This window comes from Apodemus sylvaticus, chromosome 7, assembly GCF_947179515.1.
Source record: "Apodemus sylvaticus chromosome 7, mApoSyl1.1, whole genome shotgun sequence".
In the NCBI taxonomy this organism is placed as follows: Eukaryota; Metazoa; Chordata; class Mammalia; order Rodentia; family Muridae; genus Apodemus; species Apodemus sylvaticus.
The window spans coordinates 48,973,202-48,989,540 of record NC_067478.1 but is presented as its reverse complement, the minus strand read 5'-3'; the positions used below and the strand labels follow the sequence as shown (position 1 = coordinate 48,989,540).

General features: G+C 41.0%; 1 protein-coding gene across 2 annotated transcripts in view; it reads right to left on the bottom strand.

Annotated features, from left to right (window-relative positions):
- Positions 1-4,392: 4,392 nt before the first annotated feature.
- The window catches only part of Filip1 (filamin A interacting protein 1), a 157,118-nt gene continuing 145,171 nt past the window's right edge, over positions 4,393-16,339 (bottom strand). The window contains exons 6-7 of one of the 2 annotated variants that reach the window (XM_052187751.1): positions 16,128-16,185; positions 4,393-6,008 (exon numbers count right to left, since the gene is read on the bottom strand). In XM_052187751.1, the coding sequence (XP_052043711.1) occupies positions 5,968-6,008; positions 16,128-16,185 (99 nt within the window). In that variant the 3' untranslated portion in view covers positions 4,393-5,967. Of the gene's footprint in view, positions 6,009-15,364; positions 16,186-16,339 lie in introns of those variants that run through there. The other variant, XM_052187750.1, reaches the window with a different exon arrangement.

Genomic DNA, 16,339 nt, shown 5'->3' with positions numbered 1-16,339 from the left:
GAGACTGCCCCCTTCCAGTCTTTCTTTTTGCTTCCTGGTTATCATTAACTGAATAGGCCTGCTCTACCACAGACTCTCTCCAAGATGTACTTTGTGCAACTGACTTCTGAAACTGACCAGTATAAACTTTTACTTTATTAGTTGACTCCTTGGGCATTTTATTACAGAAGCAAGGAACTGACAGCAGTCAATATGAGGGAGATTTTGAAAAATAGGGTCCTGGAGAGAAGGAAAGGGGGTTTTATTCTCTTTAGAGACTATGGTTCTCTCTGAAAGAAGTACTGCAACTATGCAAGGAAAAACAAGGAATAACTAATTGTCTTTAAAAACGGGAGGGGTGGAGGAGGGGAGGCTGTGAAATCCAGTTTGTAGATTCCAGGACTTTCCCTCTGTGGATCAGGTTCCTGTGCCTGGAACTAGAAGTTGCCCAAGTAGTCTACTTGAAGAAAATGTCTCAGTATTTGACATCCTTCATAGGTGCCTTGACTAAGTTTTCAACTCAGAAGTAGACAAAGTTCCCTGTTGCCAAGAAGCCTGGGCTGGAGGGGTTGATCTTGAAAAAGCCTGGGCTGGGGCTGGAGAGATGACTCAGCAGTTAAGAGCACTGACTACTCTTCCAAAGATCCTGAGTTCAAATCCCAGCAACCACACGGTGACTCACAACCATCTGTAATGAGATCTGATGCCCTCTCTGGAGTGTTTGAAGACAGTGTACTCACATATAATAATAAATAAAATTTGAAAAAAAACAAACAAACAAACAAAAAAACCCCACTGCACTTTAAAGAAAGAAAGAAAGAAAGAGAAAGAAAGAAAGAAAGAAAGAAAGAAAGAAAGAAAGAAAGAAAGAAAGAAAGAAAGAAAGAAAAACAAAAAGGCCTGGGCTGGAGGTATTGTTTTTGAAGAGGCCTGGGTGGAGGGATCATTCTTGTTCTCTCACTTTTGGTCACTAGCCCAGAGCTTTGAGGTTAACAAATTCACTTAAATGTAGTTTAGACCTTGCACATTTTGTCTTGTCCTTCATTCTCTTGGTCAGCAAAGATAGCCCCTGAGAAGCAGGACACATAGCACCTGCAACTCGTCTGCCAGAAGCATTTTGACTTAAATATCCTTCTGTTTGCTTTTTTAAAGGTTTGTTTTACATTTGTTGCTTTTGTGCATGTGCACATGTCTGCTTATGCATGTACCAGAGCACCTGCCCCAAGGTGTGCATTTGGAGACCAGAGAACAAATTCAAACCCTGTGTGGGCCCCAGGGATTGAACTCAGGCTGCCAGGCTCGGCAGCAAATAGCCTTTTCAATCTTGCTGATGCTTTGCTTCTTTGGAAGGTACATCTCTAATGAATAAAGTAAAAACTCACCCGTTTATTCCAAGTGTGGCAAAGGTAAGTTAGGACTGGCTTTGCTCACAGGCCACCACTTCTGGCACAGAGCTGATGAGAGGATGTTAAGCATAATTCACTTCACCTTCGTCCCTCTTTACAGAAACCATTTCCCATGCCTGTGGGCAGAGTCTGGTATACGTCTGCTCTACTGAGGAGTCTTCCTTTAGATTAACAAGAGAAAGCAGAATAGTACACAACCACTGATCGACACTGCATTTGAGGGTGGGAAGGGGACAAGAGGACCGTCTTAGCCAGTCTCCTGTCTTAAAAACCTTATGGAGTCAAACCACAGGTAACTGAGAAGAGCATCCGTCCTTCATTTTCACAGTCCTCCTCTGCCACATCTACAAGCCGTAGTGAAAGACGCTAAGAAAATATAAAACACGGAGCCATAAAACTATTCCAGAGCAAATGATTCTGAGTAAGAAGAAGCTGTAAAGCTGGGGAAATGGCTGAGCGATTGCTGCTCTGGCAGAGACCTAGGTTTGGAGCCCAGCACCCATGTCACGTGATTCAAAAGTACCAGTAATTCCAATTCCAAAGGATCCAATGCCCTCTTCTGGCCTCCTAGGATATCTGCATGCACATGATGCACACACACACACACACACACACACATATATAAATACATGCACATACACACACACTTAGAAATATACACATGCAGATACACAAAGTGTCTAAAAGGAAATTTATTTTAAATTTTTTAATTGTATGAATATTGTGTTCAGATGTAAAAAGAATATCACACAATCCTTTCCTATTTCATTGTCATTTTTTTCAGACTCTGGTGAGAGTTCTATAAATTATTTGATTTTAAAAGTAACATAGAATGTCTTAACTGTAATTAAATCACTTATGAAGAGCTGAAAGGGGGGCATTACACTGATACAAAAGACAAGCACATAAAACCATGTGGCTTTAGTGTAAAATAATAAAATTATTTAATAGAGCTTAAGGGAGGCAAATTAAGAATGATAGGAAAATAGAATATACTTCTGAAAGCTTTCCAAAATATATTCTTGCTTTTGAAAACACTTAAAACTTGAAGAATTTTAACATTTAATCAGATTATACATTTATTATTTTATTTTATATATTATTTTGGATAAATGAATATCTTATATTTTTTATTTTAAAATTCAAATTTTCACTGGTAAAGTGACAAAATCTGTTGGATGATAAGATGAAATACCCCCAAATAACATGAGCCACAAACAAACAAAAAGGCAGAAAATGCCTGTATCCCACCATGGCGTCCATAAATAAACCTGCCCAAAATTTGTGAAACTATTACATTTTCTAGCAAGAACACACAGTTATTGTATTGTTATGAAACAACTACTGAAAACTTCAGAAACAAATATTAATGGTCATAAACTTGCAATTTTTCTAAGTCTCTTATAGTTTGTTTGTTCTTCTTCCTCTTTGCCCTCTCCTTGGTCTTTTTAGGAGGGTTTAGCAGTGGAGATAAGACGGCCTGAGCCTCAGGCATTGACTCTTGAGTTTTCAATTTCACTTTGTACTTTGGCTATTTTTAGATGCGGGACTGAAACAATACATGAACATATTCAACACCTGCCATGGGTGTTGCTTTTTTTCTGTTTTTCCAGAAAAGTTCTACAATGGCATTGGCTAAAACCATCACACACCTAATAAACCATTTACTCTAACTTTTACAAGCTCCAAGTTATTTGAGTAGCATCTATGTTGCTGTTAACGCTTAGATATTCCACATCATAATTTCTTAGTGGTTGTTTTAAGACTCAATAAATTCGTATTGTATGTACATTCTGGGCATGGACATCCTGTGGACACTCTATCCAGTCTCTTCATCAAGCTCAACACTTTATGAACGCTTGAAGAAATGCAGACGATACTAAGAAAACCAAGATCGAATAAGCAAAAACAATTTTCAAGAAGAAAGGTGTAGTCAAAACTGTGATTCATGCTTGTAATTCTAACACTCAGATGACTGAGGCAGGAAGATCACAAATGGGAGGCTATCCTTAGCTACAAGGTGTGTTTGAGGACAGCCTGGGCTAGATAGGGAAACCCTGTCTCAGAAAACAAGTATAAAGGCCGGGTGTTGTCTTGCACATTTTTATTCCCAACACTCAGGAAACAGAGACAGGATCTCTGTGAGTTCCAGGACAACCAGAGCTGCATAAGGAGACCCTGTCTTAAAAACAAAACAGAACAACAACTACAGATCAAACAGAACAATGGATTAGGTCAACTGTGCCTTGATACAGTTCAGAAATACTGATTACAGTTCAGAAAACACCTAAATAATTCCATCCAAAAATTAGTCTCATCCAAATTGATGGAGAGATATTTACAGTAAAAGAGATCGAAGTATCCAGGTTAGCGTCATCCAAATTGATGGAGAGATATTTACAGTAAAAGAGATCGAAGTATCCAGGTTAGCGCCACAACTGCTTGTGAAGGCCACTTTTACAATGCGACAAGGTTGCTAAGATGTGACTGCGATCTTGATCTGTTTCATAATATCTCTTGTTTCAAATTTAATGTGCTCATTTTTACATATCTGTCACTCATGTTTAAACAAAGAAATTGGTCATGAGGTAGGCAGGAAAATCATATACCCAGATGACTGGTTACAACATAATCTTCACTGTTCTTTACAAATACTAAAATTCTTAACAGCTCAGGAGGAAAGAAACCCAGAGGATCCATATACACAGCTTAGTAATGTTGTAGTTTAAAGCAAATAATCGAGCTTCAGTAACTGTACCACCTAAAACTTTTACTCACTGTCGGCAGTAAAAATACTAAGTAAAATGAAAATTGTTTTGTGATTGAAAATATCATATTTTAACATTTTGAGAAAGCAAATCTTAACACTTTTAAAAATACACATACGCACACAAACACACACACACACACACACAGTCTAGATTGCTGTGTCAGTGATCAAAACCACAGAAAGTTATGTGATACTTCCACAATCATTTAAGCTTGGGCAAGCCTAACATAACATTTATTTTGCTTTAAACAAATGCAAGAATACGTTTAGAATATATTTAATTTATGGTATGTATTAAATATAATTTGTCAGTTCCACAGAATATATTAAAAACCTTCTAGGTTACACGAGGGAGGAAATTCAGCATTGTGTTTCCTATTCCAGAGACTCTGTAAACTTCCCTCTGCAGCTGATGTGGGCTCAGCTTGTGAACTACAGAGGAGAGCCTCCAGCCCGTGGCTTGCGTGACTTAACTTACCTCAACATTCAGAAGATATCTTGGCTCTTTAATCATACTAGAGTGGATGGTAAATGACTTCTTCATTTAGAAAGTGAGTGTCAGCGCTTAACCTTAAGGTTATTTTAAAGATCTTATAAGAAATACACTCCAGACAACAGTATATTTTTTTAACTAGAGTTTCAAGTAGACGTCACATTTTTACATAAACCTATATTCCACAGCAACTCTAACAATGAGACGAGTAACAAATGGTGGGCTTTTAACTTGCTAAAATATACATTCTTAGCTGGGTTTGGTGGCACATGCCTTTAGTCGGAGCACACACGAGAGGCACAGGCAGGCAGGATCCCTGTGACTTCAAGACCAGCCTGGTCTACAATGCCAGTTTTAGGCTAGCTAGAGAAACATAGCAGGAACCTGTACCAAGAAGAATAGGAGGAGGAGGGAGGAGGGAGGAGGGAAGGGGAGGAGGAGAAAGAGGAGGAGGAGTTGTTTTGTCTACCTACAAGTAGTTTTGAAAGCCTATCAAAATCAGAGGGAAGTGATTATCTACCTTTGGATCTCCATAATTTTTTAGTTTTTGAAAAAATGTTGACATTATTTAGGTCAGTTTTTATTTGCAAGTTTTCATGGAAGCATTAATATGTGGGAAATACAGGGTCATCAAAGTCACTATTATGGTTTGTACACAGAATTAAACAATGCAGATAGAAATAAAATTGAACTGTCAGTCAAAGCTGCTTGTTTCCCATTCAGAACACCAAAGGGGACAGTTACAAATTGGTTTTAAGTACTTAAACTCCTAAGTCAGGACACTGTTTTCAGGGTTGAGCCACAATCAGAGCTATAGCATCCCTCAAGCAATCAAACTCGCAGGGTCTCCTGTTTCTAGGTTTTACCTTTTAAGGTTGTCCAGGGAAACAGAGTACTGTGCTTTCTTTTCCTTAAAAATAACAATAAAAGGAAAATGATATGTTAACCTCTTTTGAATACACAATGCTTTGAAGAATTGACAGTACAATCTACAGATACATGTGCCATGGACTATGAGAAAGGAGACAATTTAGGGGGAAAATCACATTACAAAAAGTATTATACAAATAAATTATACAGCATGTGCCCACAGGCCTGAACACTTTGTAAAGAGAAGACTTTCTTTGGGTACAAAGATTCAACTGGGTTTGCCACACATGTTCATGTCATCCACAATGTGGTTTTTGTTTGTTTGTTTGTTTTTTACTGCTAAATTGTATCCTCCAAAAAAAGAAAATCACTGCAAGTCCTAAGGTGTTTCCAGTCAACATCAGTAGCATGGTGACCTTAGTGATGACCGAGAGCTGTGTTTGGTACTCTCATCGGGAGCTCATTCGCAACTGGTGAATGATGACGCTTTCTATAAAGAGAAGAAAGATATAGCATTTTCAATTAAACTCAAGTAAGTACTTGACGGGAAAACCAATATCACACCATTTCAGTAAAAGACTGTAAATGTTAAGCAACAAAATGAAAACAGGTACATGAGGCCAGTAACAACAGCTCTGCAGACTCTGCTATTGGGGGTAACTTCTTTATATTTGCACGTGTGCTCTACTTCCAAAATAAGTCAGAAACTATGTCTAACATTTGTGTAATATTAGGTAGATATTTCTAGATGAAAAAATGGTAATTGCTATATACAAACCACATGATGGGAAAATAGTTCCCTGAAGCTGATTTCCAGCCAAATGCTCTCTGTTCTGAACAATGCCCACACACCTGTCACTTCTTGTGTTTGTGCATTGAACTGCTAATAAGGATTTAGTTCCTCTGCATTCCGAAGAAGTAAGAATTTGCTCTCTCGGACTACTGCTTTTTGCATAACTGGTTAATGTTCTTATATCTAGATTCATTCTTTTTGCTTAATTACATTTATCTCTTTGAGTGAGTGTGTGATGTGTGGTGTGCACGTTCGGCACACACCTGTGGGGTTCAGAGGACAACTAGCAGGACTTGGCTACCTTCCTTCACCATGTAAGTCCCACGTTGTCAGACTTGCCAACAGACGTTGCGCCTCACTGAGCCACCTCACCGGCCCTATAAATTCATTCGTGTTTTTTAAAACATTTTTTTACGTTCATTTCTTTTGTGTGTAGGTGGCTGTATGTGTTGAGGTCAGAAGACAACTTGTGGGCATTGGTTCTCACCTTACACTATGTAGATCCCAGGGATAGCTCCCAGGTTTGGCAACACTCGGGTTTAGCCACTCAGTCATCCCACCTGCCCCCTAACCCAGCCTTATAATAAATTCCAAAGCTGACTCAGTAATTAAAGCAGTCTAGCCACTTTACAGACATTTAGTATCATTGTTTGATTAGTTTTCCTTTGATAGGAAGGAGCCTTTTATGCCCTTGTGAACTTGGATTACCACATTTTTCATCCAGTCATTCAGAAACCATGTACAGAGTTGGTACCCCCGCGGCTCCGGACCCCGCGGCAAGCAGAGAGAGCTAGCTTGGTGAGAAGACTCAGTTCTACCGTCACTGAGCGTATGCAAAGAAACTCACGTCAACATTTATAAGAACAGCTGCTGGGTAGCTCGGCTGTATCATGCTTGCCTAGCACTTGTAAGGGTCTGAGCTCCTTCCTCAATAACTCTTCCCCAGCCCAGCACTCCCTGTCCCCCGCAAAAAAATAACAAATAGCATTTCCACATGTTATTTTCATTTTAATTACAAGTGCATACTATCTGAACTTTATTTTACTTATGTAAGTATTAAGTAATTGCATTTCAACATAGACCCAGTTCATGCTGCTTTTGGATTTTGGTTTAATTAATTACCTCGTGGAGCCACTAGGTGGAGATATTTTCATTCCCTTTCTCAGCCTTTTGGCTTGAGCTTGGCTTTAAACAAAACAAAGTTTATATGAAGAACAAAAAAACAAAACAAAACAAAAAAACCCAAAACAAAACTTATACTTATACTGTTTACCAGTGAAGGCTTCACACAGCTTAAATAATACACGTATGAAAAAGTAAAAAGAAAAAATAAACATGTACATGATTTTCTCTAGATCTGAAACACTTTTAAGAAAATCTCTAAAAATCTATCTTCAAGCCAGAAAAGTAAAGGCACTTAATATTATGTAAAAGTCATTATCTAAGATGAAAAATGGCTATTTCCTGGTCACTGCTTTAAAAATTATATAATATGCATCAAAGAATCCTCAAGAGACCTGTGTCACAAATCCCTTTCACAGGATGTAAGTCTCCTCCCATTTCCTCCCTTAAGGAATCATAGAAACAAATGTCAGAGAGGAATCCAGAGTCATTCCTAGTGTGATGTAACTCAGAATGACTATTCTCATCCTGGGCGAACAGTGGAGGTTCCAGCAATCACCTTAAGATCCCTGAGCGGCTAACATTTTTTTCAACTTTTACAACTTCCTGAGTACAAGCCTTTTCATTCCCGGAGACTTTTTCTTAACTCCAGTGCTATGCAACCCAACAGCAGCAGTCTCCCTTAGAATTCATGTCTGCAAAGCATCAGCAGAGGGTTTACACAAAGGAAACAAAATCATGGTCTCACTATATGTCTTCATTAGTATATGTAAATTAGCAAAGTAACAATTGATGTGTAAATGTGCATATTTATAATAGACTGTCAGAAATACTCAATACTTTCCAAATGACAGGTTGTTATATACAAACTGTACCTTCATAATTAAAAAATGTCTATTATCTGTAACCTCTTATGATCTCATTTCCCCTAATATCAAACTCAAATAAGAATCACTCATCTAATACTTAAAATTGTGAGAAATATTATATAGCATAAGGTTTTGAAAATGTTCATCAAATAGTTTTCTTTAAAAAATTGTCAGAGGCCAGAAAGATTGTTCAGTGAGATGAATCCAGCTTAATGGCTTGAGTTCGATCCCTAGGACCCATATAGGTGACAGAATGGACTCTTGTAAGTTGTCCTGTGACCAATTTATATGTTCTATGGCACACAGGCAGGAATATGCACACACACACACACACACACATACACACATACACACACAAGTAGGGGGAATAAGCACATAAGTAATACAATTTTTAAAAACTTATTTCAACTTTGTTGCTGTTGATGGTAACAAACTTGGCAAATATTTCCCATCTCTTACCAGGCTTTCATTTTGTTCAAGAAAGAAAAGGACCGGAATGCCAGTCACTTGGAGTCTCTGAGGAGAGGTTGTTATGACCAGGCACAATTCCATAAGAAGTCTCTTTTTCTATAAATACATCTTTGGGTTATCTATAATTTGTGAAGTATTTTATACACTAAAGAACCAATAATCATAGTTAATTACCACCTATCAGCAAACTCAAACACTTGAATTGGCCCTCTGATACCCAGGCACTTACCAACATAATTTTCTTTTTTTTCTAATTGAAAGAAAAAAATAAATTTCAGATATTATGTGCATATAGATGACATTAGTTTTTTTGTGTACTTTTGACCATTTACCAAAATATAAACATTTTCCTTTTCTCCCATTATCTCGCTGTTTTCTTCTTAAGAAACTTGGGGTAACAGTGCAAACCCATTATTTGCTGCTCCAACATTGCTGTGAGAAGGCACTAACCCATTCTTTGATTTTTCTGGCTGTTAGATAAGTTCCATGCAAAGGAAGTTAAACGTATCATTGATTCTGAGTTTTGCTTGACTGCTGACCTTACTTAGAATCCATCCTCTTGTGAGTGGTGTCACGGAACTTCTAGCCACCCAGACGGTGTGGGTTCCAAAGCCATGGGCTGGGGTGAATGGGGTGGAGTTTGGGGAGAAATTCAGGGGAGCATCCTCCTGAATGCTGGAACAGGACAACTTAACAGCATGTTGGAATGCTCTTCCCACGAGAGAGCATTGGCTACAAAGTGGGAAAGATATCCTCCCTCAAAAGGCATGATCTCCTTCCCTGGTGGCCTGTGTGTTTACTCTGCCACAATATCTGCAAGGAACTACATTTTAAAAGGTCCCCCTAGCCATTTCAACCAAACCAGTGTAATCGCCACATACCAGGTTCACACACTGGAGACAAAGCGGGGTGTGGCACCTCACCTTGTCACGGGGCTTTACACCTAGTGAGGCTTTGCTCATAGAAAATCTTACATCAGCTTACAGAGTGCATGTTCTCGTGGCTGCCCCCCCAGCCTGCCCCATGTTCAGTGACTCCCTCCCTACCAGGGACTCTGTGAAGGGCCCATACCAGCTGAGTGCTTCCCTTCCCAAGCTTCTAGACGTCAGCTTTGAACTTGCAACATTCAGGGAACTTACCCACCTGCAGAAATGCCCTACAAACATCCTGTATGCCATTTAGAATGGAGAATACCTGGCTAGTGTTTGTTTTTTGGCATTTCCGAGTTCCATGAACTACATCGGGATGCAATCCTATTATCACATTCAGAGCCCCTGATAGAACATCTGTTTTAAATAGGAAGTTCAATAAACTTCCTCTGTTGGCTTGGACTAGTACGCCTTCTTTTGGATTCAGCTCAGCTAATTAAAAGTACTTCCTATAATCAGTTCTGTCATTTGTTCCAGAAAACTTTTGAACCAGATGATATAATCTCTCTTGGGGTTTCATAACCATCGGACCCTTTATCTAATTCCTCCCAAAACACTTCTTCCTCCGCCATCGGCTCACCATCTCTCCAGGTTCTAGGAGTCGCCAATAATTATGCCTAATAATTTATTTTTCAGGCGAGCCAACCTCAGTACAAGCAAATTTGAACTGCTTCTCTCAAATAAAACATTCTCTATAAACAAAAGATAAATGATGGGAAATATGTAAATTTTAAGCCCACGATGCCCCAGTTTTTATTCTCTCAGGCACGTAGGCTAAATGCATAAATCTATCTTTAAATTTAGAACTTTGTGGGGGGCGGGAGGGGTTCTAACGAGGTGGTTCAGTAGTTACTGGTGCTTGCCGCTCTTGTAGAATACCTGGGTTTGATTTCCAGCATTCACACTGCAGCTCTTAACCGCATGTCACTCTTGTTCTAGGGAAGCAGTTTTCTATTAGTGGGTCAAAACTCCTTTTGGTGGGGGAGGTCAAACAACCCTTACACAGGGGCTGTATCTCAGATATCCTGTATATCACATATTTACATTAAGATTCACAGCAGTCGCAAAATTACAGTTATGAAGTAGCAATGAAAGTATATGATCGGGAGAGCAGGTCACCACTACATGACGAGTCATATTAAAGGATTACAGCATTAGGAAGGCTAAGAACCACTCTTCCAAGGAATCTGATACCGTCTTGTGACCTGCATGCGTGTGGTACACACACATACGTACATCCCTAAAATAAATTTTAGAACTCGGGGTTGGGAAGACAGCTCAGGCCATGACGAACTCGCTGGAGAAGCATGAGGACCAGAGTCTGATCCCTGGAATGCAGATCAAATGTAATGATGTGCTTGTAGTCCCGGCACTAGAGAGGCAAGGACAGGTGACTAGATCTCGGATCCTCACTCTAGCACCATCAGTGAGCTCCAGGTTCTAATGAGATAGCCTGTCTTTAACAAAAGCAACAACAACAACAACAACACAACACACACAACAAAACAACAGCAACAACAATGTCGGGGGCTAATATGGCTCTGCAGCACTGGCTGCTCTTCAGAGGATCTTGGTTCATTCCTATCAACCACCTGGTGGCTCATAACCACATGTAACTTAGCTATAGCTCAGTTCCTCTTTGGCCACCATTGGCACCAGGTATTAGAGCGCACACCCACACATGCAAACAAAATACCCATACATGTAAAATAAAGATTTTTAGTTATAGAGACAAGTATTTTTAGGGGGTGGGGTAGAGACTGATCTAGGACGTCCTGGCTGTAGGCACAGCAATGGACAGCCCAGGCTGAATGAGGCCATGGGAGATTGACGCATGGGAACAGTGAAACACATCTCACCTCCTTAGCTCTAGAACCTGCTGCTTCAGGAAGGGTACACGGGTTCTTTCTATAGAATCTATGGGGAAGTGCATTTTGAAACACAGAACATGGGGGTATTGGTACAGAAACAGGAAAGATAAGGAACTAGAAATAAATAAATAAATAAAAATTAAAATTAAAAAAAAAATGGAGTCCAAGGCCTGGGAGAGAAAAGCAAGTAAAAACAGTTGAAGCACAAGTCTGCTGATTAGAGTTAGGTCCCTGGAACCTGTGGTAGAAAGAAAGCATCAATTCCTGAAAGTTGACCTCTTCTTGTGGGGGAAGAGGAGAGGATAGGAAGGGAGGGGAAGGTAGGGGAGGGGAGGGGAGGGGAGAGGAGGGGAGGGGAAGGGAAACCAATCTGAGAAACGTCAAGGCTGGATCCAGCTCAGGCGAAAGGACAACAGCTGGGCAGCAGTCTTGGAGCACAAGCGGCCCAGCAGGGGCTGCACCAGGAAGGCCTCTGGGAGGAAATAGAAAACTGCTGTGTTTAAGTGTCGGAAAAATTACTGATCGGTGTTTGGCAGATCAAACGGAGCACTTGGGAAAACTAAAATAGATACATAAAAAACCAAACAGATGAAAGATTAAAGTAATTATTCCCTGGAAGAAGTGTTGAGGGGAAGAGAGAAAGCCGCTGCTGTAGAACTGGGCTCAGCAGGGAGCCGTACTCAAATGTCCACTGTTCACCGGTGTGTAAACGCTTGAACATCTAACTCCTGCATCCAAAAGATCATACGGTATGGCCATGTTGAGAGGACCGTGAAAGAGAAAGGTTCGAAGCCTAAATGGTGACCACCAAGACCATAACAGGAAGACGATATACCTAAAAATCTAGAAATAAGAGGCTAGAGTACAAAGACAATATTTACAAATACGGAGAAAAATATTTGATGAAGTGGTTAAGAGTGGAGAAAAGTGTCCCCAAGGAAAACCTTGGGGTGTATTTATAGCCTGTGTAGAAACGGCAGGTAAAAAGGAGAATCTGAGGCTGAGAGAGTAGGACAGTTGTAGATCACAGAGGGAGGTGGAGAAAGAGGAAGAGCGGGGGGGGGGGGGGGGGGGGGGGGAGAAGGGGAGGGAGGGAGGGAGGGAGGGAGGGAGGGAGGGAGGGAGGGAGGGAGGAAGGGAGGGAGGGAGGGAGGGAGAGCAGAGATGAAGAGACCAAGGATAAGACCCTGGCAGATGTGGAGGGAAACACTACACTTGGATGGATTTTAAATCCCCCCATGCTTAGCTCTTTGTTACCCTGATATTCTCCTCTCCTCCTCCTCTTCCTCCCTCTCTTCCATCTCTGTGTCTCTGTCTCTCTCTGATCTTCAGCCTCTGACACACATCTCTTTCTCTTTTTTTATTGCTTCATATCACACTAGGGCATCACTCTGTTCCACAGCTGCCCGGCACAGGGCCACTCCAGCAGCCCCATCTGTTCCTCTCACTGATAGTTCCACGGCTTTGCCCATCACAGAAGCCTCATTTTCCCCTCAGTATTACGAATTCCTGAGAAATCCAAGGCTTCTTTACATCTCGTACTCCTGGGGCATGTTTCATCACCCAAATTACACTCTCCTTAGGCTACACCGGAATACTGGGTCTTGTTTTCATCCTTGGAAACACCCAAATAAGGGATCTGCTAGCATCTTTGATGAATATACTAGCATCTCAAGAGAGGCCCCACTGCTACTTAGTTAGTAACCGTGCCTCCTGCAAACCTGTTAGGAAGCCAGTGAGCCCGGTTCAGCAAGAGGCCCAGCTATGAGGCTCACAGCATCGACGTGACAAGGATGCTGCAGAGCGGCCGGTAGCAGATCATGCCTGGGACCATGTGTGGCAGGTGGTCCTGGACCATGGCATCCTGAAACAGTCAATATAGTCAGTGGATTGACAGGCGAGGAAGACCAGGCTCAGCTCTGTAGCTGTGTGGTTTGTACAGGCACATCCCTAGAAAGCACGAAATGGCACGTGTGTCCTACCTCTTACAGTTTCTCACTGCAGTATCCAAACAGCAGTTGTACACATCAGCCCTCATGAGACCACTTTTATTTTCGCATATACAATAGGGTTAGCAAGACAGAAAAGCGTCTAAGATTTAGCCCGTTCGCACCTAAAAAGGCACATTAAGTAGCATCTTAAAAACTTTTACCAATGGGATGGCGAAATCAGGCTGCATTTAATCCCCCACTCCCTCATCCCTGGGCATTCCTCTTCTAACACGTACTTTGAAACAAAGCTAGCTGACAAATGTACAGCTGCTTCTAAAATTACAAAGAGGAACTTCCCCGGCAGTTATGTTGTGTCATTTCCGAAGTGACTATGTATTGTTCTGCTAAGTTTTCTTAGCAGTTGTGCTTTGTGCATGACTCTATGCCAAATCTACACCCATAAACACCCTTTACATTCACTGTTAAGCCTCCCTGAGCTCTCTCCCAGGGGTCATGTGACCTTCCAGGAGGAAGTGATTCAGCGGTGGTGTGGGCAGGTAAAAGCAAGGGGATCTGCGAGCATCACTGAGATTGTAAGTCATTTAAAGGAAGGCAGACAGAGAGTCTCGAGGCACACAGCATTTGTCAGGGACACAAGATGGGCACTAGGAAAACCATGGCTGTCCTGTCTTTGAGAGGTTGGCTGTCCATTAATGGGAGTAGAGAAAAAAAAAATCCCTTAAGAAATACAAGTCAGTGTTCTAACTGGCAAACCGTCTTGTTTAAACTTGTTCAAAGATCACACACGCATCTTAGCTGATCTCTATTTTTCTTTGACCTTCCATACCCACCATCCTGGATTGCTGTTAATATGGTTGCTACACGTATTTAGTATCAACGCTGAGAACCAGCGAGCCGCAGGTGACAGGTTTACCTAACGTGTGTAGATGGCGGAGACACCCGACATCATACATCAGTTCACTCCATGTTCTGCAGGGTGTAAGGGTGCAGAAAGGAATGCAGAGGTGATTCTTCATCAACAGACACACTTGTTCACTCTGAAATCCAAGCACACATCTTCTCTTTCCAATCTGCTTTGCTTAAATACCCAAAGTGTGTGCTGTCCCAAGTGATTTGGGAAATGTAAGAATTCAGAAACAGAAATGTACAAATCTGCAATTCTGTAAGTCACTCCAGTTTTATAAAGTTCACCTATGTGGCTCAGATACTTTGGCAATGGCATGGCCGGCATGAGACTATGCTAAGCTGTAGTTAACCAGCCATGAGCTCATTTGTGGTTATATGACAACGAAACACAAACTCTAGTTTTTCAAGGTTAATGTCACAGACACACACCACTCTGCATTTACACTCTGTTCCATGCTTATTAGAGTGTGTGTAAAAATTAAAGAAAATTATTCAAACATGAGTGAAGCTGGCAGTCATAATAAAGTCCTTCTCCACACCTCACATACCAACAGGCACGCACGCACACCCCAAATCATGATGTGTCCTACATCTGCAAATAAAATCTGCACTTAACTGAGGAAAATATTAAATTCAATTAAGCTGTGGATGATGTCACTCTTTCCTTGGCATTAGAATGTCTACATTTGCTTTCTGCTGTTTTTTTATTCATTGCTATTTCTGTTGAGCTTTTAAAGGGCCACTTGGCAGCTCTATTCAACAACTCTACAATTTCACCCAATTGCACACTTGAGGAGAGCATAACTCTGATCCTAATGGTTCAGAGTTATTGTCTAGGAGACGGCTGGGAGCAGTCTGAGGTGGCTACAACTTTTAGAGTACACATACACACACAAATAAATCAAACTCTCTTTCTCAGATTCCACAGTTCATTTCCATTTTATTTCATGTTCAAATTGTTTCTTGAAGTCATATTAGGGGGCTTTTGTTTTTTCCACAAAAGGACCTTGTGATAGCTTTGAATTATTTTTTCTTATATCACATATATCAAACTCATGATTTGATAGTGCATAATGACAATTGTTAAACTCTGTCTTATTTCAAAATATTTTTTTTCTTGGAAAAAAATCGTAGAACTGAGTCTATCAAATTTGACTTAAAATTAGAAGAATTGGGAGCCAGTCTTTGGGAGCATGTAATGCGGTCCCTAAATCTCTCTGGTGAAGAGACTGAGGGCTTCATATCTCGTGAGCTACATTGGTGGAGCCACGTGCTTGAAGTAACACTGAACTGGAGGCCAGACCCTGTCTCAGGATCAACATCTTCAACAAAACATTCAGCAAACAGAAATTTTGCTAATTAATTCTATTCCCCTGCATTAAAACGAATGCACAAAATCGGGGGGGGGGGGGGAACTGCATGGCTATTAGATGGTTATTTTATAAACAAGGTATTTAAATTTTAAATTAGTAGTACATGTAAAGAGTTGGCACAAACAGAGGAAGGTTTGTTTCCACAGCAGCGGTAGCATCCTTACAACACTGCCCTCAGCCCTTCCCCCCTCCAAGAGAGGCAGTGCTGCTGGCTGCAGATTTCTTCAGCTCTATTTTCATAGACTGAGTCTCAGCTCGAGGCTGGAATTTGGTCAGATTTCCTGCTCCTGGGGCTGCCACTACTGGCTTTCCAGCTTTCATACCTTTTGACATAGGAATGCGGGTGGGTGTAGGCCGCTGGGATGACCCATCTTGTCCCGACTGGAAGAGAAAACACAGACAAAAGGGACATGCTGGTGAGTTTGCACAGTTTCGCCCTAAACCTGTGCATTAGCCTTATTCCTGCCACAAAGGGGCATTCACAACAACTCATCCCAGGGAAAGGGGCTGAGAACGCAGGAGTCCGCATTCTTCT